Below are 27,798 nucleotides of genomic sequence, written 5' to 3'. Positions count from 1 at the left end.
CTGGTGGGGGAGGAGGGAAGGGTCAAAACAGGTTACTCACGTAGCTCTTTTTGGTTGGGGAGGGGGTGGATCAAAAAGCTCTGCTGCCGGTGGCCGGAGGCTGTGCTTCTGGCAGCTGTGTGTTGTAGGCCTCTCTTTCGGACTCCGCGGAGCTGCGTCTGTCTCCTAGCAGTCCCGTCCTAGCTCACAATGCCCCGGGGCAGCAGTCAGGCAGGGCCCCGAGGCGCTCTGCCGGCCTACAAAGGCAGGGCTGGCAGGCGAGCGCCGAGAGCGCCAGGAGCTTCCCGGGCGGCCAGAGCCAGGCCCCACCCCACAAGGCCCCGCCCCGCTGCCCACCCGTCGCTGCCGGCCCCGCCCCCGCCGGCCGCCGGCCCCGCCCCTGCCGGCCCCGCCCCCGCCGGCCGCCGGCCCCGCCCCTGCCGGCCGCCCGTGGCGCGTCTGCGCCTGCGCACTAGCCTCAGCGCGCCAGGACCGGGATGGCGGCCGTTTTAGAGTCGCTGCTGCGCGAAGAGGTGCCGGTTGCAGCCGCCGTGCGGTGGATCGCGCGCAGCACCCCGAGTTCGGAGGTAACAGTGCCGACACGCCCTCAGGCCTGCCTGGAATGTGCTTCCCGCGGGGGAGGATGCCTCAGTCCCCGCTTCCCCGCCTGCCCTGGCTGACGGCCCGCGCCAAGGGCGCTTCTCCGGGCGCCACCGCCGGGCCGCCCACCCTGCGGCCTCAGTCGCTGGCGGTCGGCGCTGTCAGCTGACCCTCTCGCCTCGCGACCTCTGCTTCTTCCCCAGGATAGCCCCGAGGTGGCCGCTCTGAGCGCACTTCGGCCTCTGCGGAAGGAATTCGTGCCGTTCCTGCTGAACTTCCTGAGGGAGCAGAGCAACCGCGTCCTCCCGCAGGGCCCCTCCACCCCCGCCAAGACCCCCGGCGCCTCGGCCGCCCTGCCAGCGAGGCCCGGGGCCCCGCCTCGGGGTGGCCGTGGGGCGCGCAGCCAGCTTTTCCCTGCGGCCGAGCCCGTCAGCACCGCTGCTGAGGCACCTCTGGCCCGCCGTGCGGGCCGCAGGCGGGGGCCGGGGCCGGGGCCGGGGCCGGGGCCGTCCCGCGAACGAGGAGGTCGCGGCCCCGGGGGCCCGGAGGAGGGGACCAGTGGAGAGAGCCCGCCCTGGGCCGGAGGCCGGAAGCCTAGAGGCGCAGGCAGCCCCGGCAGCCCCAGACTCTCGCTCTCCGATCCGCCAAACCTCAGCAACTTGGAGGAGTTCCCTCCCGTAGGCACCGTTCCTCCCGGCCCTGCAGGGTGAGAATTGGCCCTTAGTGGGAGACAGTCGCTAAAGCAGGGCTGGGCGCCCCACAGCAGGGCGCACGAGGGTTGGAAGGCTGATGGTGAGGAAACCACAGTGCGGGGGGCGGGGGGTTGAAAGGGGCCCTGCTGTTATGGTTTGGAGTGATGCTTGAAGATAGAAATTTGAGAAAAACCTGTGACTTCTCTCAGCAGGACGAAGCCTTCCCGAAGGATCAACCCAACTCCGGTGAGCGAAGAGCGATCACTTTCCAAGCCCAAGACCTGCTTCACCTCACCCCCAATCAGCTGTGTCCCCAGTTCCCAACCCTCAGCCCTGGACACTAGCCCTTGGGGCCTTGGCCTTCCCCCAGGGTGCAGAAGTCTGCAAGAGGAGCGGGAGATGCTCAGGAAGGCGCGGTATGGCTTTGCCGCCACCTGGGATGTCAGCTTCCTCCTTGTGCGGGACTTACAGGGATTTTTCCTGAACCTGATTTCTCCCGTGGGGATTCTGGGTCTGCTTCCTGGGCTCTTGATGTCTTCTTGGCAGAACCTGAGTGTGAATGTCGCTGGAAAGCCAGGCTGAGTAATCATGACATCTCTCTGTTCGCATAGCTCCAAGCAGCTGCAGCAGTCACCTACCCCAACCTGTGCCATCCCAGAATTGGGGTCTCCTGTCCCCAGTCGGACAGGAGGTCTCACAGCAGAACCTGCTGACCCAGCCAGAGTGTCTTCTCGACAGCGCCTGGAGCTGGTAGCCCTTATCTACTCTTCGTGCATTGCTGGTGAGTAAGAGCACAGGGAGCTGCAGTGGATATGCTGGCCAACTACAGGGTAAAGAGACGGGATGAGGCACTTAGAGCCTTGGTTGTCAGTGGTGCCCAATGTTATGTTTTTGTTTTTGTTTTTAATATCCAGAGAACCTGGTACCAAACCTCTTTTTGGAGCTCTACTTCGTCCTTCAGCTCCTTACTGCCCGGAGAATGGTGGCCACCAGGGCTAGTGACCTTGGATCAAATCGGGGTGCCCTAGGTCAGTAAGCAAGCCTCGTTTTGAGAAATGAAGTTTGCAGGTGGGATGGCTCTTAACTAACCATTTGTTATTGTCCTAGATCCGCTGGAAACTCCCCTGTTTCAGAGCATCCATGATTGTGTCTTCTTTGCAGCGCAGGTTTTAGAGCATCAGTTTCAGTGAGTTCTCCTTTCCGAGGCATCGTGCATAGTCTCACTGTCTGTCTGGTTCTAGCCATTCGGGATGCATGATTGTGCTTAACACAGATAAAATGTCCCTAGACCTTTTTCATCTTATTGTTTGTTTGGTTGGTTGATTCTTCTGAGACAAGGGTCTTACTATGTAGCTCTTGGCTGGCCTTGAACTCCCTATGTAGACCAAGCTGGCCTTGAACCTGCATAGATTTGCCAGCCTCTGCCTCTCAAGTGCTGGGACTGAAGGCACTTCCAACATTAATTTTGTGTCAAGGCTATGAGTTTCTCCTCTAAACCAATTAAATAGCTGGGTCTGGTGCCAAGCAAGGACTACAAGTTTAAAGACCTGCCCAGGCTCTAGAAACTTAGTGAGATGTAGTCCCAAATACTAAATACAAAAGGGTCTAAGAGTATACGTCAGTGGAGCATTTGCCAGCCATGTGGAGAGCCCTGTATACCACAAGTAATAGTAGTAATAATAATAATTAGACGTGGCGTCTGACTTTTATGTTTATGGCTAATGTTCCTAGCTTGCTATTTTGATCTCAGCTCCATGAGGTCATTCTTCACCCTTCACCTTCCTCATCTTAATCCTTAGTCTGTGACCTTGCCATACATACTTAGGCTTAAACACCCATCGCCTTGTGCTTGAGATGTGCTTTGTGCTTGCAGCCTGGGCTCCAGTCCCTCATATATGCTCCTGTCTTTGCAGGGTTCTGTCCTACCTGGACAAAGGGACCTTGAAGCTGCTGGCTGAGAATGAGCGGCTGCTGTGCTTCTCCCCAGCTCTGCAAGGCCGCCTTCGAGCTGCTTATGAAGGCAGTGTTGCCAAGGTAGTCACCCCCACTTTTGTACCTAGTAGCCTAGACATTTTGTAAAACAGACAATCTTCATGGTGCTGTCAGGTGGGCTAACTCTGGACAAGAATAAGGAGTAAGGTTTTTGTTTTTTGTTTTTTTTTGTTTTTCTGGTTTTTTGAGACGGGGTTTCTCAATGTAGCTTTGACGCCTTTCCTGGAACTTACTCCACTCTGTAGCCCAGGCTGGCCTTGAACTCACAGAGATCCTCCTGCCTCTGCCTCCCAGTGCTGGGATTAAAGGCGTGCGCCACCACCGCCCAGCAGGAGTAAAGTCTTTATGATTCTTATTTCCTAATGTTGTTGCCATATTTTAGGTCTCTCTGGTGATACCACCCTCTGCTCAAGCTGTCTCCTTTCAGCCAGAAACTGACAATCGTGCCAACTTCTCCAGTGATCGAGCCTTTCATACTTTTAAAAAACAGAGGTGAAAAGAAAGGGGACTTGTTGAGGAGGGAATAGACAGCCATGTTTCTGTCATAAATTAGGGCTTGGGTAGCAGAATTAGGACTTAGGCACTAGAAATGGTGGGCTAGGACTGCCAGGCCTTGGCTGACAGTCCTCGTAAAGCCTATTGGCTTCATTCTGTTTCCTGTCCACAGACCTGAACCCCTGAGCTTAGCCAACCATCTTAGGGCCAACTTCCCTGTCCACAGATGCCTATGATGTGCTGCTGCTGGGTCTGTAACATACCGTCATGTAGAGAGCTGTGGAGGTTAAAGATTGGCTGTGGGTAGGCCTATCGTAAACCTTCCGAGCAAGGGAAAGTGCTATGGGAAGTGGGGGAAAGGCACCTGGGATTCAGCTGATTAAGTGTGCATATCTTTTAGGGATGTGTTCTATGAGGTACTTCGAGAGTGGGAAGATCACCATGAGGAGCCCAGCTGGGATTTTGAGAAGGGCTTGGGTAGCAGGATCAGGTGGGTGTTCTGCCCTTGCTCAGTTTGTCTTCTTGCTTTGACAATGAGCAGCTACCCAATGATGTTTAGGGTGCTTGTTGGGAAGGTTTGCCCCCCTTCCAGTCCTCTGTCTTCCTCAGTCTCTAGTTATTGGTAAGTCTACCTAGATCAAAAAGGATTTCTCTCTCTAGCTTCTCATACCCAGGAATGCTCTGTACTTGTGCTGTAATGGCAAATGCTTGGGAAAGGACAAAGCTCATAGGTCTAGACTGCACAGGTAGATGACTAGGCTGTTGACTAAGTATCCTCTCTCCTTATCTCCTTCTCACGATGTTCACTGGCACTGAGCATGGCCTGAAGATCTGAGAGGGTATTTCTTGGTGGGTTAAATCTATCTAGCCTGGAGGAATCTTGGTGGTGAAGGGAACATGTCTCACTTTCTCCTGTGTGGGCTTCCTGGGAAAGGGCTATTGAAGACTTCAGTACACAGCTGGAGTACGTCATTTATCTCCTTCCCATCCACTGTGTATCTGCCTCTTACTCCTCAGAGCCATGATGGGTCAACTTTCAGCAGCCTGCAGCCACAGCCACTTTGTCCGGCTTTTCCAAAAACAGCTTCTCCAGGTAATAGCTGCAGCGGGAACCAAAAGGTATGGGGCAGCTACATCAGGGCTGGCACTCTGGACCAGATAGACAGCCTAGTAGATTCTGGCTGCAAATTTAAGATGATTTCTATTCTTGGTAGTTCAAACTTGGTGGACAAGTGTTCTCTGACTTCTGGGACCTGCCTTGGACCTCATGCCCTTACTTAACCTCTCAACCACCTTCCCTTTCTTGACTCATGCAAAGAGAGGCTCCAAATCCGAGTTCTGGTGACCTGAGGCAAAGGCTCGCTTTGTAGTTTGAGTCTCCACCTTTCAGTTAAGATGATAAACCCTCCGTAGTGCTCATTCCTTTCTTTCAAACCCAGGCGCTCTCTCATGCTAGGCAAGTGTTTTCCACTGAGCTGTATCCCAAGCCCACTTTCTCCTTACTCTGTTTAGTTTTTCTCTCTCATGGATTTTCTCATCCCTCTCCTCCCTTTGGACATCTCAGATGTGTCAGAGCCCTGGTAGTGCTGGGGGATCCGTCTTGGGTGAAGCTCCAGATGTGTTGAATATGCTAGGAGCTGACAAGTTGGGACGGTTGCGGCAGCTCCAAGAACGGCTTATAGCCCCTCAGAGCAGTGGGGGACCCTGCCCACCCCCCACCTTCCCAGGCTGTCAAGGCTTCTTCCGGGATTTCATCATGAGTGCCAGCAGGTAAGGGCATGTGTCTCATAGTGGGAGAGACTGAGGCCAGGAAAGGTTTGGTTTCCCCAGAAGGCAAGACACTCTCCTTTGCCTAAGCCTCAGGCTGAACATGTCTGGAAGTGATTTCTGGGTTCTTCCATGTATAATTCCTGGCTCCCATCATGTCCTTCTTGCACTCACATAAGTAAAGTCATTGTCCTGTAGCCCCCCCTTCCTGGGATTCCTCATCCGCATGCTGGTTCTTCTGTGCCTATTCCAGGGCTTTTGTAATTCTGTTCTACTCTTCTCCACCCAAGCTTCCACTTTAATCAGCATCTTATGGATAGTTTGAGCTTGAAGATTCGGGAACTCAATGGCCTTCCCCTGCCTCAGCATGAGCCTGGTGATGAAGATGGGGAGTCAGATGTGGATTGGCAGGTTAGAAAATAGAATAAGGGAGATAATGGGGTCAAGGAAAACTTAACAGATTTTAAATTGTTCTAGAAGACTTATGCAAAGGACATTGTTTCACTTGATTCCTTATGCAGGGTGAACGCAGGCAGTTTGCTGTAGTGCTTCTCAGTCTTAGACTTTTGGCTAAATTTCTGGGCTTTGTGGCTTTTCTGCCATACCGAGGACCTGAACCGCCCCCAACACGTGAGCTTCAGGACTCTATTCTGGCCCTCAGGAGCCAGGTGAGTGTATGGGAGATCTCGGTAAGGAGGACCGGGGTAGACACTTTGCTAAAGTGTGAAGGCTGACTGGTTTCCTTGGCTATTCTAAAAACCTGGCAGGTTGGAGGGTGTCAGCCAGCCCCTTTCCAGGGCTGCTCATTGACAGAGTCCTGGCTTTCTCAGGTCCCTCCTGTCCTAGATATACGGGCTCTGCTGCAGCAGGGGTTGTGGGCCCGCCGAGCAGTACTCACCGTGCCCTGGCTGGTGGAGTTCCTCTCTTTTGCTGACCACATTGTCCCCTTGCTGGACTACTACCGGAGTGTCTTTACTCTCCTGCTGCACTTACATAGGTGAGTAGAACAAGACTTATTTGCACCGCCCTGATATTTATAAAGAGGGCCTGGAAAACTATACGTCTTTTTGGTTGCATAGCCGTAACAGCCTCAGGAGAGGCAGGACTGTGACAGTTGTTTCCTACTCCCTTGGCCTTCCGTTTATCTTAGGGCCTAGCACAGAAGGATGTGAGGTACAAGTCTCACTAAGATCTCTGTCTTCCCAGAAGTAGTGTGGTTTAGGTCTGCTTTTGAGAACTCCTTTCCCAGTGATAGGTTCTGTTTACTCTCTTCTATCCTTAGCACAAGACTGTTTACATCCTCTGTTGACATTTTAGGAGTTTGGTATTATCAAAGGAGAATGAGGGGGAGATGTGCTTCCTGAACAAGCTGCTGCTGCTTGCTGTCCTAGGCTGGCTTTTCCAGGTAGGCGATGGGCTAGATAGGGTAGATAGTGGGTGGCTGCTGTGGCAGAGGCAGGAGAGCTTTAGAGTCTGAGCAAGGTAGGGGACAGAAGAGGAAGGTTCTGAGAGGGGTGGGTATTGCTATGGCTTCAGAAGACAACTTGCTTGACCCAGGGCCCCAGCAGATTAGAAAGTCTGGCAAGTCTTAAAGTGCCAATGAGCTCTAACTGCTTCCTCTCTTACCTGTAGATACCTACAGTTCCTGAGGATTTATTCTTTCTAGATGATGATCAGGTGGATGCCTTTGAGGTGGACACAGCTACATCAGAGCATGGTTTGGTGAGTGTTGGGGTCAAGCCAGGGCTATGTAAATCCCAGGAATTATTTAATAAATAAAGGCCCAGCAGGAAATAAGCTAGGAAAGACGTAAGATGATTTTCCTGCTTGACCCCCATTTCTGTGCATTTGTGAGGAAAGAGAGACTGCCTGCCTTCCCTTCCAACCCAGCCTGTTCTTCCCCAGGACAGTGTGCCTGTCGTGGACCAGCAGTTGCTGTATACCTGCTGCCCCTACATTGGTGAGCATCCCTGTCTACCCCTATGGTCCATGGCCTGTCCTTTCATGGATACAAACAAGGAGATCTGACTACTCAGCATAGTATTCTGTCCTTAGGCTCTCTGGGTACTTCATCCTCTTTGTTCCACAAAGGCCATGATGTTTGGGGGCAGGGTGGGGGTCAAGTAATTTTGGAATTAAGAACTTGGACTCCTCTACAGGAGAGCTCCGGAAATTGCTTGCTTCCTGGGTTTCGGGCAGCAGTGGGCGGAGTGGGGGCTTTGTGAGGAAAATCACTCCCACCACCACCACCAGCCTGGGAACCCTGCCTCCCAAGACCAGCCAGGGGTTGCAGGTAAGGACCAACAGGGTTAGGGAAACTGGGAAGGCAGTTGGTGGGAGGTGCAGAGGAAGCCCTCCTGGTCCTACTCCTGCTGCCTCCACCTCCTGCCAGGCCCAGCTTGCCCAGGCCTTTTTCCACAACCAACCGCCCTCCCTGCGTAGAACTGTGGAATTTGTGGCAGAAAGAATTGGATCAAACTGTGTCAAACACATCAAGTAAGAGGGGAATGAGAGTCCTAGTCTCGATTCCTTATCATTTTCTTCCTTAAATTCTTAGCACCTAGTTGTCAAACTGAGCAAAGTCACCTGGGGGAGCAGGGAGGCTGAAATGTCTTACGTCCTTTGAAGGACATTCTGACCAGATTTCCCTGTTCATAGCCCCTTTCCTCTTAACCCAGCTAATTGCCCCCCAAACCTTGTCCCTCCCTGATAAAGGGCGACGCTGGTGGCAGATCTGGTGAATCGAGCCGAGTCACTTCTTCAGGAGCAGCTCGTGACGCAGGGACGGCACAGGGGAGACCCAGCCCAGCTGTTGGAGCTCCTGTGTTCTCAACTGGGCCCCCATGGGGCCCAAGCGTTGACCCAGGGGCGGGAGTAAGAACTGTCGATCTCTATGACCCTCTTCATCCCCCGAAGCCTCCTCTTGACTTCTGTTAGTGTTTTGTTTCTTGAGATGAGGTCTCATGTGGTCCAGGCTGCCCTGACGCCAGAGTCCCAAGTGCTGAGGGTACAGGCATGAGCCCCCCCCCAGCTTCCTTTCGATGTTTTCCTCATCCTTTCCCTTCCTCCTCTGTGCTCTTAGCCCCTTTCTGAAGGATTATGTCTTTGGGCACAGAGTCCAGATACTGAATGGGAAGAGTGTATGTAATGTAGGGCTAATGGGTGGGTTTCTCCTTCCTCCAGCATCTGGTGGGGCAGGAGAATGGACAGCACTTCCTTCTGAGGTAGAGTTTCCAGGTCATAGTTCTGCTGCACTTGGGCATTTCCTTTTTTTGTGAGTCCGTCTACAATATCTAGACTTTCATTGACCTCCTTCCTCCTGTCTTTTTCCAGGTTTTGCCAAAAGAAGAGCCCCGCTGCTGTACGAGCACTGCTGCCTGAAGAAACTCCAGCTGCTGTACGTAGGAAGGAAGCCTGCAGCTAGCAGGCCAGTAGGCATGCATGCATGTGCACAGATGTGGACACATGCACCTGTGTGAGGCTGCTATAGGGTAGGGTGGGTCCAATGCTGTACTGCCCACCTTCCCAAGCCCCTGCCTCAGCAGTCCTTCTGTGCCACAGGTTCTAAGCAGTGCAGAGAACATTGCTGTGGGGCTTGCAACAGAGAAAGCCTGCTCTTGGTTGTCAGACAACATTACAGGTGAGGTCTAGGAAAGGAGTGACTGAACCAAGTTTTTAAAGGTGGACGGGCAGGGTATTAAGCAGTTTGTGGGAGATTAGGTAAACCAGTTAGAACCAGTGAAAGCTGTGGGTTGTCGTGGCAAGCCCATGCCAGGGGGACACTCCAGTGACTCCATTCTTGTTCTCCCTCTGCCTGGCAGCGCTGATTAGAAGGGAGGTGAAAGCAGCCGTGAGTCGCATGCTACGAGCCCAGGGTCCTGAGGCAGCTGCCCGGGTGGAGCGGAGGGGCTGCTCCCGAGCCTGTGAGCACCATGCTCCCCTCCCCTCCCACCTCATCTCCGAGATAAAAGTACACAGCTCCCTACTCCTTTGGCTTTCCCACTCCCTCTCCCTGCTGCTTGTTTCTTTTCTCACATTGCCTTCAGGATGTGTATAGAAGCTTTGTGTGTTGTCTGGCCGGTTTCTGTTTCTTCTCTTACTGGTTGGGATTCCATAGAACAAAGCTGAATTAAAGGGTTTTCCTAAGACTTCTGTTCTAGAACCACACCAAAAGTTAGACCTAAAGGGTTGTTTTTTGAGACAGGGTCTTACTGTGTAGCTCTGGCTGGCCTAGAACTCACTGTGTATAAACCAGGTTAACCTCAGACATAGAGGCCACCTGTGTCTGTCTCCCCAGTACTGGGATTAAAGGTGTATGTCACAACAACAGACCAGAGCTAAAGTTGTTTTTTTTTTAGCTAAATGCATCTTCTATATGTGGTAAATGGTTCTAAAGTATAGTGGAGATGGTTCTGAGGGCCATTCCAGTGTCTAGATATGGTTTCTGTACTATTTTTCCATGTGGGAGATAGTGTTAATCACTCATCATAAACTATCCATTCTAATAAGATTTAAAACAAACAAACAAACTCAGCCTGGTGGTTCCCAGCTATTCTGGAGGCTGGGGCAGGAGGATCACAGAACTAAGGCCAGCTGGGCAACTTAAATGAGACTGACTTAAAAATTTATAAAACAAGTAGATAGTGTAAGCCCACAGATTATCCCTTGGTATGGGGGTGGGGGCTGACTCTGTAGAGCAAGAGTCAGCAAACAACCATGGTCCATAATGACTTGGTTTTGTAAATAAAGTTTTATTGAATGCAACCACATCTGTTTGTTTATAAAATATATGTGGCTGCCTTTGTGCTACCAAAGCAGAGATGAATAGTTGGGGCACTATTTAGTCCTTGTAATTCCCAAGGTCTGGCCCTGCTCCAGACCAGAAAGCAATGCCCATTGGTGGGGACCATAGGAAGGAGAGAGAAAGGTATCAGGCTAGATACCACTTCTCAATATGCAGAGGATTTCTATTTTGAGATGTCTGAGAAGATGAACAGAGGAACATGAGAGAGATGCTCAGACTCTAGATAGGACAGTTTTCCTAAATATTTTAAGATGCCCTCTGGGAACTGGTTAGGTAGTTTTTGTCTCGAGTTTTGTCTTTGGAGCACTCTGGCAGCACAGCACACAGTCTGTAGGCTTATCACCCCATCTACTTCCCTCTGGGTTGTCCACATAAGTGCTTATCCTAGCTGTGCCATACTGCCTGAACCTCAGCCCTAAGGATGCCTTGGCTCGATTGCTTCACTCCCTTGGGTTCTATTTTCCTTCTGCCTCTCTCCACTGGCTGGTTCCCATCCCAAACCAAGTTTCTGTCAGCCTGGCATGAGGTCTCAACACTGCTCTCTACAGGATGTGCTCTCCCTGGCTGCGGGGCCTCGGGACCCTGAGGAGGGAGTTTCCCCAGAGCATCTGGAACAGCTCCTAAACCAGCTGAGCCAGTCACTGCAATGCCGCCAGGTGAGATGTGGCATAAGCTACTTTGGCTCAGGGCCAATCCTCTGACTAGTAAGAATGATATTCATGTCTCCCCCTTTTCCCCCGTAGTTCCTGTGCCCAACTGCTGAGCAGCATCTGGCCAAGTGCTCTGTGGAGTTAGCTTCCCTCCTGGGTATGGTTCCTTTTCCATCAAGTCCTTCCTTCATGCTACAGTCCTCAAACCCCAAGGTTGGGTACAAACAAGGTTAGGAGCACAAGGCATCATGCTCTTCTGCCTCCATTTAAACTTACCTTCTTTCTTTTCCTGCAGTTGCAGACCGGATCCCCATCTTAGGGCCCCCAACACAGCACAGGCTAGATCGAGGACAGGCTCGAAGGCTTCTGCACATGTTGCTTTCCTTATGGAAGGATGACTTCCAGGGGCCAGTTCCACTACAGCTCCTACTCAGCCCAAGAAATGTGGGGCTTCTAGCAGATACTCGGCCAAGGGAGGTGAGTCAGGTTCAGGGCCTCTTTCTTTTGGGATGGGGGTGTGGAGTTTAGATATATCTTATGTGTATGCATGTATGTGCATACCCGTTGGATCCCCTGCAACTAGAGGCTATGAGCCGCCATGTCAGTACTGAGAACTGAACTTGCTGAGCAACAAGTGCTCTGAACCCTGTGCCAGCTCTCTAGGTCCATGGGTGTGGATTTTCAATAGAATCTCCCTCTGTAGTCCATGTTGACCTTAAATCCGCAACGTTCTTCCTGCCTCTGCCTCTGCCTCCCAAGTGCTGATTATAGATGTGAGCTACCATGCCCAGCCCCTCCACTCATGTTGTGTGTTAAGGGGACCCTATTGTGTGTGTGTGTGGGGGGGGCAGTTATTAGCATGTGTATTTGTTAGGGAGCACTGCTCTTGCTGAACCTGAAGCTTACTGATTGGCTAATCTAGCTGGCTATTCAGCTTCCAGGATTTTCCTATCTCTAGCTCCTCCAGCACTCGGGTTACAGACAGACTCTCACACAAAAGGGATCCAAACACAGGTCATCATGTTTGCATATCAGGTGCTTTACTGGGCTATCCCTTCATCCCTGCAAGTCATGTTCTTAACATTATCCAGTGCCCCATCTCAATTTTGTTTTGTTTTTCCAGACAGGGTTTCTCTGTGTGGCCCTGGCTGTCCTGGAACTCACTATAGACCAAGCTGGTCTCAGAGGTCCGCCTGCCTCTGCCTCCTGAGTGCTAGGATTAAATGTGTGCCACCACACCCAGGTGTAGCAGGTGCTCCTAATAGCATGCTGAACCATCCATCTCTCCAGCCCCAGCTCTGTCTTTTGAGATCTGTTTTTACTACTCTTCAGTCCTCAGTCCCTACTGTTAAAACTGGGTGGTCTTGAACTTTTGACCTTATCTGTGGTGTTTTACAGTGGGACCTACTACTGTTCTTACTCCGGGAGCTGGTAGAAAAGGATCTCATGGGACAGCTGGAGGTAGAGGCCTGCTTGGGCCGCCTTAATGAGGCCCAGTGGCCAGAGGTAAGGAATCTTGATCCCTGTGTCTTATATGAGGAGAGAAAATGTCTCATCTTGTCCTCAAGATTGCCTCTGTAGCCCAGCCTAGCCACACACTTGCATCCCTTCTGCATGCTGAGTGCTGGGTTCCAGCTGTGGCCTGTCATAGTGTTTTCAGTACTGGGTTTGATCTGTGTGGCTACTTTGCAACTCTGGGGCGACCGGAGTTGGGGATCTGAAGCTCAAAGTGAACTTCAGTTTCTATTACAATGTTCTTGTGAGGTGGCAGAGCCAGCCATTGTCCATAATGTAGGGTTAATACTTTGTTTAAAAATGGTAACACCTCAGCTTCCTGTCAGTCCACTTTACCTGCTGGAACTTAAACTTTAGTTGCTAGTCTGGGAAGTTTATCTCTTTTTGCATAGAAGGCATTGGGTGAAATACCTGGGTTATCAGGCTCTCCACTGTCAGTGAAAGCTTGTTTGGGACTGACCTTAGAAAGGGCAGACCATCTAGAATTACTTTTAATTTTCTGCTTATTTCAGGACTTCTCAGAAGAATTATCAACACTATTTCGCTTGTTCCTAGCTGAGCCCCATGCGCTAGAACCCCAGCTGAGAGCTTGTGAACTTATGCAACCTAACCGCGGGACAGTGCTAGCCCAAAGCTAGGGCTGGGAAGCAGCCCTCTTGGGCATGACACCAGAACCTGCCTCCTGTGCCTCAGGAGGAGGCTCAAGAGCCCACTGCACGCCTTGCTGGGGCAAGAGTGGCCGTGTCTATCTAATCAGGCTTGCTGCTCCGAAGTGAAGGAAGTGTGTTGCTGCAGAGCATCCGCAGACACAGGCCTCAACATCTGAAGTCTAGAGGAAGGAGAACTTGATTTCAGAGTCACAGTGGAAAAGCCTAGAGACTCCCCACCTTGGAGCAGAAGGGCTGGCGTTTCTTGTTTGGATGCTAAATGAAATGCGTGTGGGCTGGTCAGTGCATTTCAAGCCTCAAGTTGCTGCTATCCCAGCATTTCTTAAAACTGTGGTTCTGAGAAATCTTGATAGGCAAAGAACTGCTTAACTTGTGAGAAAGTTAACAAAACATGGATTTGGAAGTCTACATTTTCTTACCTGCAGAAGCTGGACTGTCGCCCCACCCTCACCCCCAAATTTTGGCAGCCAATAAGGTAGGACACGCCTATGTGAAACTTGGTCTTATGTGGACCTTCACCTCTTTGCAGGGAGTTAGACCAAGAATGGTGTAGAATATAAAGGAGTTTGGGGTCTTTTATAAATAAATCTTTTAACAAGGTCTTGATGGCTATTTCCCCCTGCTTTCATCCCCTCTCAGAAAGCGGGCTTTGGGCAGTACAGTGAGTGAGCTGCCTTGTCTCCTCATGGAGTCTGCATTCTTTCATGCTGAGACCTAGTCTTAGAAGCACAGTCTGCTATGAACTGTTGCTGTCTACTCTCGATGTACTACTCCCTGCTGCCTAGGCTGACGCACATGACAGGTAGTTTTGGTGATATTGCTGGCACTGGGATGTCTGATTTATCTGAAAACTAACTTTTGACCAAAAGCAGTCTTCTGGATTATAGTTGTCAAGACCTCGTTTCAATAAATGGGCAGGTGATTTTCCCAAATTTATTTTTATTGCACTGTCTGCATGCATGTAAGTGCTATGGCACTCTTGGAGGCCAGAGGATGACAACCTGGAGTCAGTTCTCCTTCCCCATGCAGATGCCAGGGCTTAAATTCAGGTCATCAGACTTGACACTGAGCCATTTTGACAGCCCCTGGAACCAGTGAATTTAAGAAAGACAGTATTTTGGTAAAGTGCTTTATCCCTGTAAAAATGGTTTTTTTTTTGGGGGGGGGGGTGTAAGACTCGGGCTGTAATGGAAGTATCAGAAGGTGCTCAGTGATAAATGACCCTTGAAGTCACATGCAAAATATTTGCATGCAACATACCTTAGAGGAAAAGTTTGCTGCTATCAAAAAGGCTTCTGACCTAAGGAAAGTTAGGTCAGAAGTTTTTCTAAGCTTACAGCCCCGTGCTACTTACCCACTGGTGTATGCCTCTCCTTCCTCCCCTTAACTCATTTAAAATGCCTGAGCATCAAAGTGTTTTTTCTAGGACTGGGCCCAGGGGTCTTGCCTCACACGTTAACCACAAACTCAGACTGCTCAGTACTGTCAGTACTGGTTATCAAGCCTAGGGAAATACTCTACCAAGCCCAGTTGACAGTCTAAATGTTTTTTCTCTTTCTGTTCCTAGAGGTCAGTATTATAAGGGTGTGGTTGAACCACAGCCCTGCCTCAGAAAGCTATGGGCCCTGATAAAGGTGAGCAGTAGGCTAATGGCCAGTTCTCACATTGTTTGGGAAAGCCTGAAGCCCCCAAAACTGTTCTAACTGAAGGACTCAGCCATGAAGCAAGCCTTAAGATGCAAACTTAGAGAAACTTGCTCAAAACACTGATGCTAAAGACAGGCAACTAATGGACTAGTGAGGGAGTGAGTCATTCTCCTTTCTGTACACAAGTACTCTTTTTTTTTTTTTTTTGGTGGGGAGGGATGTCTGATTTACCTCAGAACTTCCTTCTGACCAAAAGCAATCTTCTGGGTTATAGTTGGGATATTTGTATTGTGTATTCTGTGGACCAGTGGCCTCGAGACACATGGAACTTTCTAGAGGTAAAAATACTCAGCTCTACTACCTGGCCAGGAACAGGCCCAGCCTAGAGTGATTCCCATGCTCTTCAAAGCCAACCTACCTTTTGTCTTTTGCAACCGGATCAGTGCAGGCCCACAAATGGCATAGTGGGGTTTTTTTTTTTTGTTTAATTTTTAGAGACAGGGTTTCTTCTCTGTGTAGCCCTGGCTGTCCTGGAACTTGCTCCTGTAGACCAGGCTGGCCTCAAACTCAGAGATCCACCTCCTGAGTGCCAGGATAAAAGACATGTATCACCACCACTGCCTGGCTCTATCTTCTTACATACATTCTTGGGTTTTTCTTTTTCCCCTCCTGTATCCTAATTACAAGAAACTTTTGCTTGAATATCTTTTGGTCTCATGTGAGACTTGCCATCTTATTCTTGCTAGGCTACTACTTATTTAGAGTCTTACAATAAATAGCTGAGCTCATAAGAAATACCAGCATATGCATGTAAACAGAAAATCTCAACCCTGGACCATGAGTAGATACGGCCATCATGACCCTCAAGGGTTATTTTTCTTTTGGTTTTCGAGATAAGGGTTTCTCTGTGTAGACCTGGCTGTCCTGGAACTCACTCTGTAGACCAGGCTGGCCTCGAACTCACAGAGATCCACCTGTCTTTGCTTCCTGAGTGCTTACATTAAAGGCGTGTGCCACCACTAACCAGCTATTTTTTTTTTTTTCTTTTTCTCTTTCTTTCTTTCTACAAATATTTTGACTTTTTTTGGTCAATAGTCTCAGTAAGGCACTTACATGAAAAGACGCAGAAATTGGGCACGGTGGCTCACTGTCTTTAAGACTTTGGAAGGATGGGGCTACATAGTGAGATCCTGACTCAAAACAAAAAAGCAAGGGAGGGGAAGGAAATTGGTAGGCATATATATTAAGAGTACATTATCGAGTGTTGCTAAAAAAAAAATTAACATAAGCAAATTTTAAAAGTCAATTGGTAATAAATACTCTGCAAGTGTTTTCTAATTCCTTAAAGAGTACCTTTTTCGCTGGGCGGTGGCAGTGCACGCCTTTAATCCCAGCACTGGGGAGGCAGAGCCAGGCGGATCTCTGTGAGTTTGAGGCCAGCCTGGTCTCCAAAGCAAGTTCCAGGAAGGGCACAAAGCTATACAGAGAAACCCTGTCTCGAAAAACCAAAAAAAAAAAAGAAAGAAAAAGAAAAAAAGTACCTTTTTCCATCAAACACTTGGAGTGACAGAGTTTGAGACAGGGTTTCTTTGTCCTGAAACTAGGTCTGCAGACAGAGATCCACCTTCCTCTGCCTTCCAAGTCCTGGATTAAAGAAATGCCACCACCTCCCGGCACTAAAGGGAATTTCTTCCCCTACCATATCCCGATGAACATGGAAAATCTTTAGTGTTTAGCCAGGCCAAAATACAAGAAAAAATCTTGTTTCCATTCTATCATATTAGAACATTTAAGCTCAGTACTTCAAAAGATGGTCAGTAGTTATTTTTGTCGGTTGAGACAGGGTCTCATGGATCCCAGGCTGGCTCCCTGAGGGTGACCTTGAACTTCTGGTCCTCTTTCAGAGTGCTGCAGGCATGTGCCACCACACCCTACTCATCAATAGATATATTTATGTTGTTTCTTCAAGACAGGGTTTCTTTGTGTAGTTTTGGTGCCTGTCCTGGATCTTGCTCTGTAGACCAGGCTGGCCTTGAACTCACAGAGATCCACCTGGCTCTGTCTCCCGAGTGCTGGGATTAAAGGCGTGTGCTGCCACCAGCCAGTCAATAGATTTATATAAATATAAAAAAGAAATGGGTTCCAGCATTTGGGGGTTGAGGCATAAGCGTTGGCACAAGATCAAGGCCTGCCAGAACTTATTCCTCTGCAAAACAGTCTGTTTGAAATCCTTCTTACCATGTTAGCAAGCAGTATGTAGCTGCCCCTACCCATCACTGGTCCTCAGGCCCCACACCTTGTCTGTTTCTCCAGTGGTCGGTCTCCCATTGTACTGAGCTCAAGGTAGACTGACTGTACCAGTGACACACAGTGACCTAGGAAAAGGTGTGTGTGAATGTGAATAGTAAACACTTGGTGACAGAAAACAATTCTGAATCAGTCTGGTTTGTGCAGTTGATTCTTTAAACTGGTTTGGCCTTTTCTGTTGCTCCATCACAAAATGGAGCTAAATGTTGGAGGCAGATTCAGAGCACCTTGCCAAGGCACTGCAGTCTCCAGCTCTGCAGGCTCTGCTTTTTGCAGTCTTTGAACACTTGGTGTGTCACTGAGTCCCACAGGCAGGAAATGAAGGTAAGAAGTCCTAAAGGTGAGTTGAGTTTCATTCGACAGCCAGGAGAAGCAGGTTGCTCACTCTTCAGCGGTGACCAAGTACTAAGTACTGGTTTTGCTGGCAACGCTGGGCCAGTGTCATCTATATAGTGGGCTACCACAGGCAGCCCAGGCTCTTCCTGCTCCAGGGCATAGAAGCAGCTCTAGAGTCTCAGGTGTCCTGGGCCTACATCTCAGTATTGGGCCGTGGAGACAGCGCTGCTAACTACCAAGGAAGGATGCCAGCTTGGCCACAACCAGCGGCTGCTGTTTGATAAAGGAGTTGAGAAGATGAGGAGGGAAGCCTGGTGCACCCAGCTCTACCTGGAAGGAGAAGGAAGAAGTGAAGGTGCGGACAGACCTGGAGCAGCCACTCTGGCAGTGGTGACTGGAGACGCACTTGGGCTCCTGGGTGTGGATCTAAGTACTAGCCTCCCCTCCCCATGATGGAGGTGCAGCTGGCCTGAGAGTGGAGAGCTGTACACAGTGGGTAAGTTAGGACGCTGCTGCTGCTTTCAGCTCCAACAGTCCATCTATTTCCTAAGGACACTGTTGGTCAGCCATAAGGTATTAAGTCAATCCATCTCTGGGGCTGGGAGCCTCATAACTATAAACTTGTTCATTCCTCACTCTTTGATCCCCCTTGCTGTGAGCCTGCTCTAGCCAGGTGGCCTGGCAACCAGGGATTCTGTGCCGCTGGAGAGAAATACCCTAAGGTATGCCATGAGACAGGATACAGTGCTGTCACCTGGGCAAGGAAGATGACTCTGGTGATTTCTTTCCCCTCCATGATGGCAGGCTGCAGGACCCAGGCACTGGGCAGGATCTCTCCTCGGACCATTTTTCTGCTGGGTCTGGGCATGGATGTGTCATACACAGACTGAGCTGCCATGATTGACAGGTGCCCCTAGGGACAGAGATACATGTGAGTCCTGCCTGTGTAATGACAAAACAGGGGCAGGTTTAAGAATAGTCAGGATGATGACTATAATCAGCCTTTAAGCCACCTACCCTAGTGCACCTCAGCCCAAGTTCATCCCAAAACATTTTACCACCAGCAATATAGGTACCTCTTTGGCTTCCACGCAGACACAGCAGAAATCCCGCAGCTGCTTCAGCGCACACAGTGTGGTGTCACAGACCAAGTACACTAGAAGGACAGACAGATTCCATGCTCCAGAGCCCTGTTTTACTCCATTTACTAGATCTCTAGTACAATCTTGCCAAGCAGTCTAGAGTTCCCACCAGTGCTACTCCAATCCTCTACCAGGCCAGGCCTTCAGAAGCCTTCAAGCCCTTGGACTCACCCAGGCTGATACTGTTGGACACTCGCTGATGCAGCCTTGCTGTATGGATGGGCTTGTGGTACAGAGGCCACAGAGTAGGATCACTCACAGCTGCCCACACATGAGAGAGTGGCTGGGACACCACACCTGCACCCAAGAAGCCGTGTCGAGTAGAAGAAAATTCCTTGTAGTAAAGTTGCACCTCCTGTTCCTCACCCTGGTAGCTGGGGGACACAGGAGGCAAGAAATAGAAAGGAGGCTACCAGCATGAGATGTGCCAGGAAGCCAGGGCAGAGAAGGAAGAGATTGGTGGGCAAAAGGACCGAAGTACTACAAAATAACTTACTTCCAGCCAGCTGTGGCCTGACGGCTGAAGAGGTTGTGAAGATTATCTGAACAAGCAGCCATTACCTGGGGTCAGAGGGTAGAAGCCAAGTCTCTAGGTTCATCAGTTCTGGCTAATTTTTACTAAATGTCCATTTGTCAAGATGAGTTCTTGAAGCTCCCATGCCTTGGTGGCCCTAATCTGCTTGGCTCCTTTCCTCTCCCTCCCCATCCAGCATAAGTCTGGCTATAGCAACAAGAAGAGGAAAGAAGGACACACACAGACTCACATCAGCCATTGAGGTGTTGACAATGTGTTTCGCCAAATCCTGGTAGAGGGAGGAGAAACAGGTCCCTAAACTGGATAGGCTGGAGGGAGAGCAGCCACCACTGCCCAGGGAGGCTCTGCGGCCTGCGACAGAGATAAACACCATGGTGGTGGGACAGTGGTATGGGACTAAGAGTCTTGGGCCAGGTAATCCCACAGCTATCAAACCCAAGCTTCTTACTCACTGTAAGCTAAGCTCTTCCAGGCAGACCCAGTTAGATACAGCTGACTGTTCCTCACTGTGGACCGGCCCCGCCAGTCCCCTGTCCAGGTTTCTTGGAAGTCTGGTACTCGAGCGTCTTCCTGCAGAAAAGAGATACTTAGAACAGGAGATCCAGAAGCGGCTTCAACTAGCAATTGTGATGGAAGTTCAGGAGGCTGGATAAGTATGGCCCCCAAAAGGCTCATATTTGAATGCTTTGGAAGCCTTCAAGCCCTTGGACTCACCGAGGCTGACCAAGGAGTGGCACTATTTGAAAGGATTATGGAGATGTGGCCTTGTTTCAGGAAGAATGTCACTGGGGATGGGCTTTAGGTCCAGTGTCACTCTGTCTGGATCAGAATATAGCTCTCAGGCTACAGAGATGGCTCAGAGGTTAAGAGCATTGATTGCTCTTCCTAAAGGTCCTGAATCAGTTCCCAGCAACCACATGGTGGCTCATAGCCATCTATAAGAAGATCTGGTGCCCTTTTCTATTGTGCAGGCAAACAGAACATTGTATACATAATAAATATTTTTTAAAGAGTATAGCTCTCAGCTACTTCTCCAGCGCCATGCTTGCCTGCTGCCATGCTTTCCGCCATAATGATAATGGACTAAGCCCCAATTAAAAGCTTTCTTTTTAAGAGTCGCCTCTTAACAGCAGAACAGTAACTAAGATGCCCTCAAGAGATTATAGCATTAGGTTCCAGCCAAGAAGGCTTCTTTATCCAGGCCACAGGCTTAAAGGGTTGCTTGCAGATCAGCTGCCATGGCAATTGGAATAACCAAAAACGTGAGCATTGGGGCCCTCTGCTGAATGGTCAAACTCCAGGGTCATTATATAAGCCATCTGTATCATGGCAGCAGGAGGCAAGCTATCACTGGAGGGGTTTGGTGTGGGTAATAAAGTCAGTGAAGAGGAGATTAGCAAACAATGAGCTCTAGACAGCAGACCTTGGCCCTGGCCAAGTGCAGCTCTGAGCTAGAAGTCCTACTAGAGGACCAGAGCCTCTGGGTCTCTCCTGTCTTTGGTTAGTAAACTACCAGCTCCTAAGCCAGCCTTTAGTGGAACAAAAACATGGCTAGTGAGACGATTCAGCCGGTAAAGGCATCTGTCACCAAGCCTCAAGATGAGAGTCCCTGGGACAGAACTGATACTGGAAGCTGTAGCTGGAGAGCTTCTCTCCAGGTGCCACCAAGCCCTTGCAGTCCCACAACCCATGTATAAAATAATCACTCAGACGCTTATATTACTTATAAACTCTATAGCTGTGGCAGGCTTCTTGTTATCTACTTCTATCTTAAATTAACCCATTTTTATTATATAACTTGCCTCGTGGCTTACCTGTACCTTACATCTCACTTTTCATGGCGGGGGATCAAAGCTCTCTCCGCCTCCAACTTCCACTTCCCAGAATTCTCTTCTCGGCTTGTCCCACCTATACTTCCTGCCTGGCTACTGGCCAATCAGTGTTTTATTTTAACCAATCAGAGCAACACATTTGACATATAGAACATCCCACAGCAGGAAGCTGTCTTCTGACCTCCATATGTGACATGGTACATGCATTGTATGTGTACCTAGAAAAATGACAAACAGTTCTACCTCCTTATTCTCTGTAACTGTCAGGGTCTCTTTCACCTCATCATCTCTCCACTTGCCTCTCCCTTTTCACTAGATCTGAGCATTGAAACATACAGAACATCCTGAAGCCAGTGTTCTGTTTGTCACTGTCTACCTCTCACCTGCACACACAGCACCTGCCAGAACCTAGAACCCTTTGCTCTCACCACTCCTCAGAAAAACATCACCATAGTCCACAATACTGTGGGACAAGATGCTTCCAGCTCCAGCTGCCTGCATCTTCCAGCAGCTGTCAGTGCCCATCGAGATCTGTTCCCCTAGGCTCAGGCTCTCAGTTCCCACTGGTGTTCCTACTCAGCCACAATCATCTTGAGGTTCTTCTGTATCTGGACCAATGCTTCAAGCAACTTCATCTGCTGACAGTGCTATACTGGATTCCTAGGTATAATCATGAACTAATATTGCTATGACAACTGAGTTGGCATTGGTGGCAGGGATTACAACAGAGACCCATTTTATAGATTAGGCCCAAATCATTTATGCTTTGTGGGTCAAAGATAATATTGGGGGCAAGAAAAATGTGGCATTGTTAAAAGAAATTTTAAAAGGCCAAAAGCAGCAAAACACTGGTTAGTTTATAAATTAAAGACTTCATATATAACATAGCTATCAAAATTGAAATATAAAACTATAGAAATATTAAAATATGCAAAAACCCTTAAAAATTAGCAGGGTGCAACAGCACATTAAAAAAATAATGCTCCTGGTCTATATAGTGAGTTCCAGGATATCCAGGGTTACACAGAAACCTTGTCTCAGAAAACACAAATTAAAAAAAAAAAAAAGAGGAAGACGGCTCAGTGCTTAAGAGGACCGGCTGCTCTTCCAGAGGACCCGGGTTCAATTCCCAGTACCCTCATGGCAGCTCACAACTGTCTGTAACTCCAGTTCCAGGGGATCTGACACTCTCACCCAGATATACATGTAGACAAAACACCAATGAATGTAAAACTATTTTTAAAAAAAAAGAAAGAATACATCATGTGTACAAGTATTTCATGTGTATTTAGAGAATTTCAAGAAGGCAAGAATAGTTTCATATTAGCCAATATGAACAAATGCACAAGATGGCAATCTCCAAAAACTGAAAAGTAATGCCCCCTTATGGTAAAATATATCTCTGTTTAAAATCTTGTATGAAGTAATAGAACCATCCTGCTAATGTCTGGAAAAAGATGAGAACACTAGTTCTCACCTACTCAGGATCTAGCTAATACAGCTACAGGGCAGAAGCACAAAGTGCCACAGTAAGAACATGATGAGATGTCTAGGATTTGACCTGGCATGCCTACAGTCCTAAAGAAATCTAGACAAGGGGTGCTATCCAGTATGATAGCCTCCTTGTTTGCTGAGTGTGCAATGTGACACATGTGACCTGAGGACAAACATTTTGGACCTGGTGTTAGTCACCTATTCCTCCATAAATACAAAGCAGCAGATTGTAACTTCATATTTTCAGGAGCAACTACCGAGGAGCTGTGGGATTCCATACAATAGCGAATGGAAACCTGTAGCTTCCAAAAACCTGACACAGGAACACAGCAGGAGAAATAAAGTATCCCAGCACTGGCCCTGGCTTCATCACCCAGAAAGACCACTCCCTTCTGTAGGGAAAACAGTGCAAACAGGAGAAGCCTGGCTCCTGGGAAGACCCACAATCCTTACAGGCTTACAGCCTAGGGAGATAAGGAACCTGGAATCTTCACAGCCTGGCTTTGGGAAGGATCCACTAATCCCAGCCATCTCCTAGGGTGCTGTAGACAGAAACCATTTTGATAATGGACCTACTGTTTCAATTTGGACTGCTCTTGGGATCAGAAATTCCTGTCCCCATCTCTGGGGTCCCATAGAAATACCACTCTACTAACAGCAAGGGGAGCCACCTCATGAGCAAGACCTGGCCTAGTAGAGTGACTGACTCAAACGTGCAGAGAGCATGTGGCACAGAAGGGAAAGAGGATGTTTTAGTTGAGAGAACTGTCCCAAATGACTAAATGATGAGAAGGGCGTGACAGGAACAGTGAAATCCAGAGGGTCAGGACTTCACAATCTAGATTCCTAAAAGCTGGAAAATCTAGATCTGGATAAATTCCTAGATACAGGGAGATGGCCAACTAAAACAAAATCAAGTGGGCATAAAAAAAAAAAAAAACCAACCAGATCTATAACAAGCAACAAAACTGAAACTGTAATACAACAAAGAACAGTCCAATACTGGATGACTTCATTACCAAATTCTTCTAAACCTTAGAAGTTAATGCCAAAGCTCTTCAAACTGTTCCATAAAATAGAAAGGAAAGAAACACAACCAAACTCATTCTAGGAAGCCAGTACTCTCCTGTTACCAAAGCCAGATAAGCACACAACAGCAAAACTATAGGCTAAATCCTCTGATGAATAGAGATGCAAAATTTCTCAAGAAAATACTTGGAAACAGAATTTAAGAATACAATAATGGGCCAGGCCGTGGTGGTACAGGGCCAAGTGGGTCTTTGTGAGTTCGAGGCCAGCCGGGGCTACAGAGCGAGATCCACGACAGGCTCTAAAACTACACAGAGAAACCCTGTCTCAAAAAACAAAACAAACAAAAAAACAAAGAACAATGAGGGTTGGGGATTTAGCTCAGTGGTAGAGCACTTGCCTAGCAAGCACAAGGCCCTGGGTTCAGTCCTAAAAAAAAAAAAAAAAAAAAGGAATACATTGAGGAGCTGGAAAGATGGCTCAGTGGTTAAGAGCACATGCTGCAGCCAGGCATAGTGGCATGCCCTTAATCCCAGTGCTTGGGAGGCAGAGGCAGGCAGACCTCTGAGTTCAAGGCCAGCCTGGTCTACATAGCCAGGGCTACATAACTGAGACTCTATCTCAAAAAAACAAAACAATTAAAAAAGACCATGTGTTGCTTTTCCAGAGGACCCCAGTTCAGTCTTCAGTATCCAACTGTCTCTACCACATCCCAGATCTGATGCCCTCTCCTGGCATCTATGGGCACCAGGCACACACATGGTATACATATACAAATTCAATCACACATGCATGCACATAAAAGTAAATTTTTAAGAAATTTAACATATTATTAAAAAACAAATCATAAAAACAATACCATCTATAATATGTGTTTCATTTATTTTGTGGCTAAAAATAAACATAACTAAGAAAGTCAAAGATCTGCATAATGAAAAATACAAAAACACTGAAGAAAGAAATTGAAGACAGGCACTAAGAGAGGCTCAGAGGTTAAGAGTACTTCCTGATCTTCCAAAGTATCCCACTTCTGTTTCCAGCACCCATATCTGCTTGAAACTACTCCAGGGGACCCAGTGCACACATTTACACAAACACATGTGTAGGTAAAAAAAAAAAAAAAAAAAAAAAAAAAAATTTAAAATTAAATTCAAATATGGAACTGCCTCCCCAAAATTCATTACTTGAAAGAATTATACAAATACATGTCCATGACACTCAAAGCAATCTATCCACACATTCAGCATCATCCTCATCAAAACGTCAATGCCATTCTTCACGGAAACAGGAAACCTAATCCCATAATTCATATGGAAATATACTCCCAAATAAAGAAATCCTAAGTAAAAAGAACAAACAAAGCTGGAAGGTCCATAATACTTGATTTCAAGGCATACTACAGAACCATGGTAACAAAAACGGTGTGGTGTTGGCATCAGTATACTCTCTTGCCACTCAGTCATCTTGCTCTATATTCCATCCACACAGGGTCCTGCTTAGCTCTCCACACTCCAAGCTTCCTAGGCTTCCCCTCTCCCAACACCAACACCACTCAGCTCCTCATCACCTTCAAGTCTCAGTTCAGTCTCTTCAGCATGTCTTCACTGACCCTGTAGATTTGGACAAACTACCTATTCCACAGGCTTAGCATTCCTTCAGTTAGCTCAGTGCAACAACAACATAAAATAAGCTGCTTAATATTTTTAGCTCCAACAGTCTCAAGACAACAACATTTTCCTTAGGACCTTATCCTAAAGTAATATCTACTATTTTGGATAAAATTAAAGCTTAGTTGGGGCTTGAGAGATGGCTCAGTATTAAGAGCGCTTGCTGCTCTTCCAGAGGACCTGGGTTTGATTCCCAGTATCCACACAGTGACTCACAACTGTCTGTAATTCTAGTCCCAGGGGATCTGATGCCCTTCTCTGATCTCTGTGGGCATCGGGGGACACTCAGCTGGTACAAACATTCCTGCAGGCAAAGCCCACACACAAAGTAAACATAAATCCTGCTGGGCACGATGGTTACATGCCTTTAATCCCAGCACTCAGGAAACAGAGGAAGAGACAGGTCGACTTCTAGGAGTTCAAAGTCTATTCAGTCTACATAATGAATTCCAGGCCAGCTAGGGCTATATACAGTGAGCCCCTGTCTCAAAAAAAATTTTTTAAGATTTATTTATTATGTATACAGTGTTCTGCCTGCATATGTATGCCTGCATGCCAGAAGAGGGCGCCAGAGCTCATTACAGATGGTTGTGAGCAACCATGTGGTTGCTGGGAATTGAACTCAGGACCTCTGGAAGAGCACTTAAGAGCCAATGCTCTTAAACTCTAAGTCATCTCTCCAGCCCAATAATAAATCTTTTTTAAAGGACAAAAGAAAATAAGTAAATAAACAAACAAAACTGACCATGAACTATTTTGTTTGTTTGCTGGCTTTTTTTTTTTTTTCTTGTTTTGAGACAGGGTCTCAGTATGTAGTCCTGTCCATCCTGGATGTTACAATGTAGATCCAGAGATTCACCTGCCTCTGCCTCCTGAGTGCTAAAATTAAAAGCCTGCACCACCATGCCCAGTTGTGAACCACCCAGGTTCCATTTCTGGCACCCACATTACACAACTCATAACCACCTCTAACTCCAGCTCCAGGGGGGAATCTGATGACTTTGGTCTCTGTGGGTACCAGTACTCATGTGCATGCACCTACACACACACACACACACACACACACACAATTAAAAATAAAAACTTAAAAAAAAAAAAAAAAACCACACAGGGGTTGGGGATTTAGTTCAGTGGTAGAGCGCTTGCCTAGCAAGCGCAAGGCCCTGGCAAAAAAAAAAAACAAAACAAAAAAACAAAACACACACACACAGAAATACAAGATTAAAGGGGAAGGAAGGCAGCCCTAAACCAAAGGGCTCAGCAGGGACCTTGAGGAGAAGGCACAGGTTCTACACATACTTTCATCTCAGAAACTTCCTCATGTCAGTCCACTCACCTTAACCTCTAAGGACTGCAGGTGGCCTGAGAAGGCTGGGCTGCTGTTGTAACCAGATGTGATGCCAGAAGACAGGCTTCCATCAGAGCTGGTGCACAGGGAGCTGGAGTTGGCTAGAGTTTGCAGTTTTTCCTCTTCCTGGGAAGACAGAAAACTAGCTTCCGATGATACATCCTCACTACCACATTCTCGCCCCACCTTCCCTCTCCCTCCACAGCTCCCTCTCCCCGCTCTCCTTCCCTCTCCGTCCACACCACTCACCTCCCAGAGCCTGCTGCTGTAGCCTCCTACCTACTTCCCAGAAGCCACCACTCTGCATGCTTTCCCACATCCCCGACTCCACACAGAACCTCTTTCTCCCATACTCTCCCAGCTGTGGGCTAGAAGCCAAGCCCTGCACCCTCCAAGTGTGTCTACAGACTCGCAGGCTGCCAGAGTCTAAGAGCTGGCCCAGGCTCCAGGCCTGTCCTCCAGCAGAGAGAGGATTGCTTCCCCTCACCTTCAGCAGCTGGGAGATGATCTGCCGGCGGATCCTCAGCTTTTCTTGTTCAGTCCGCTCCCTGAGCCGATCCTGAGACTGAGCAATCTCTACCTTCGCCTCCTCTCGGGCCTGATGATAGTCTTGAAGCATTAGCTCAATGTCAGAGGGTGGGTGGGCTGATCTTGATGCTGGTTCTGGGATCCTAGGAGTCCACAGGGTGAAAAGACACCTTCAAACATGTGAGTGCGTAAAGCACGGTCCTGAGCCCACCCCCGCAGGCTCAGCACACCCTCCTGCTGTCCACAGAGTCATTGTACTACTTCCTTATGAGGTTTCTAGAAAGGAACACGCCATTCTAAGACCCAGACACAAAGACTGGCACAGTATAGGAGTCCCTCTGTCTAATGCTTTCCCACAACTTCTCTCTGCCCATCTCCTGCACCCCGAGACCCCATCCCCTCCTATACATCCTATTCCCATCTGCCCCAGACTCCTACATCTACCTCAGTTTATCCGGAAGCATGGACAAGCCTCTGAGATGTTCACATTCCGGTCCTGCTCCTACAGATTCACCCTTACCTAGTGGTCCCCACAACATCCTTCCTCAGCTGCTGTAGATATTCTCGGCGTCTGCTGGGCAAGTCAAGTTCCCAGGTGGGAAGATCCTTGCTGGGCAGGAAACTGAATTGTTTTTGGGGACTGAGGCTTCTTGTCCGACGAAAGTTATGAAGTCGCTCAGCCCTCTCTCTCCTGAGGGTCTCTATAGTCTTTTTCTGCCTGAGACAAAATGTGATTGATCCACTGAAGTCAGTCCTACATGGCCTTCACCCT

General features: G+C 48.6%; 2 protein-coding genes across 7 annotated transcripts in view; one reads left to right on the top strand and one right to left on the bottom strand.

Moving 5' to 3' along the window:
• The first annotated feature begins 464 nt into the window (after positions 1–464).
• Positions 465–14,098, top strand: Cdan1 (codanin 1). 6 transcript variants are annotated; one of them, XM_036184742.1, is made up of 28 exons: positions 465–566; positions 783–1,285; positions 1,484–1,687; positions 1,883–2,052; positions 2,186–2,299; positions 2,379–2,457; positions 3,185–3,305; positions 3,646–3,755; positions 4,159–4,248; positions 4,776–4,851; positions 5,323–5,528; positions 5,816–5,936; positions 6,047–6,193; positions 6,356–6,522; positions 6,843–6,930; positions 7,158–7,247; positions 7,431–7,485; positions 7,685–7,818; positions 7,918–8,021; positions 8,241–8,399; positions 8,859–8,922; positions 9,087–9,165; positions 9,347–9,495; positions 10,878–10,985; positions 11,073–11,136; positions 11,275–11,456; positions 12,378–12,485; positions 13,007–14,098. In XM_036184742.1, the coding sequence occupies exons 1-28, from the start codon at positions 477–479 to the stop codon at positions 13,130–13,132; spliced, it is 3,708 nt and encodes a 1,235-aa protein (XP_036040635.1). In that variant the 5' UTR covers positions 465–476; the 3' UTR covers positions 13,133–14,098. The 6 variants fall into 6 exon arrangements, with proteins under 6 accessions (XP_036040635.1, XP_036040634.1, XP_036040636.1 ...); XM_036184741.1 differs by having other exon boundaries at positions 1,481–1,687; XM_036184743.1 differs by lacking the exons at positions 9,087–9,165; positions 9,347–9,495 and having other exon boundaries at positions 1,481–1,687.
• Positions 14,099–16,902: 2,804 nt separating this feature from the next.
• The window catches only part of Stard9 (StAR related lipid transfer domain containing 9), a 76,348-nt gene continuing 65,452 nt past the window's right edge, over positions 16,903–27,798 (bottom strand). Inside the window, exons 18-27 of the mRNA XM_036184283.1 lie at positions 27,547–27,744; positions 26,986–27,169; positions 26,487–26,624; positions 19,581–19,698; positions 19,358–19,479; positions 19,090–19,154; positions 18,765–18,967; positions 18,528–18,607; positions 18,206–18,364; positions 16,903–17,781 (exon numbers count right to left, since the gene is read on the bottom strand). Coding sequence (XP_036040176.1) covers positions 17,680–17,781; positions 18,206–18,364; positions 18,528–18,607; positions 18,765–18,967; positions 19,090–19,154; positions 19,358–19,479; positions 19,581–19,698; positions 26,487–26,624; positions 26,986–27,169; positions 27,547–27,744 — 1,369 coding nt within the window. The 3' untranslated portion in view covers positions 16,903–17,679. The remainder of the gene's footprint in view (positions 17,782–18,205; positions 18,365–18,527; positions 18,608–18,764; positions 18,968–19,089; positions 19,155–19,357; positions 19,480–19,580; positions 19,699–26,486; positions 26,625–26,985; positions 27,170–27,546; positions 27,745–27,798) is intronic.

This window comes from Onychomys torridus, chromosome 4, assembly GCF_903995425.1.
Source record: "Onychomys torridus chromosome 4, mOncTor1.1, whole genome shotgun sequence".
Lineage (NCBI taxonomy): Eukaryota > Metazoa > Chordata > Mammalia > Rodentia > Cricetidae > Onychomys > Onychomys torridus.
This window is presented reverse-complemented; position numbering and strand designations above follow the sequence as displayed.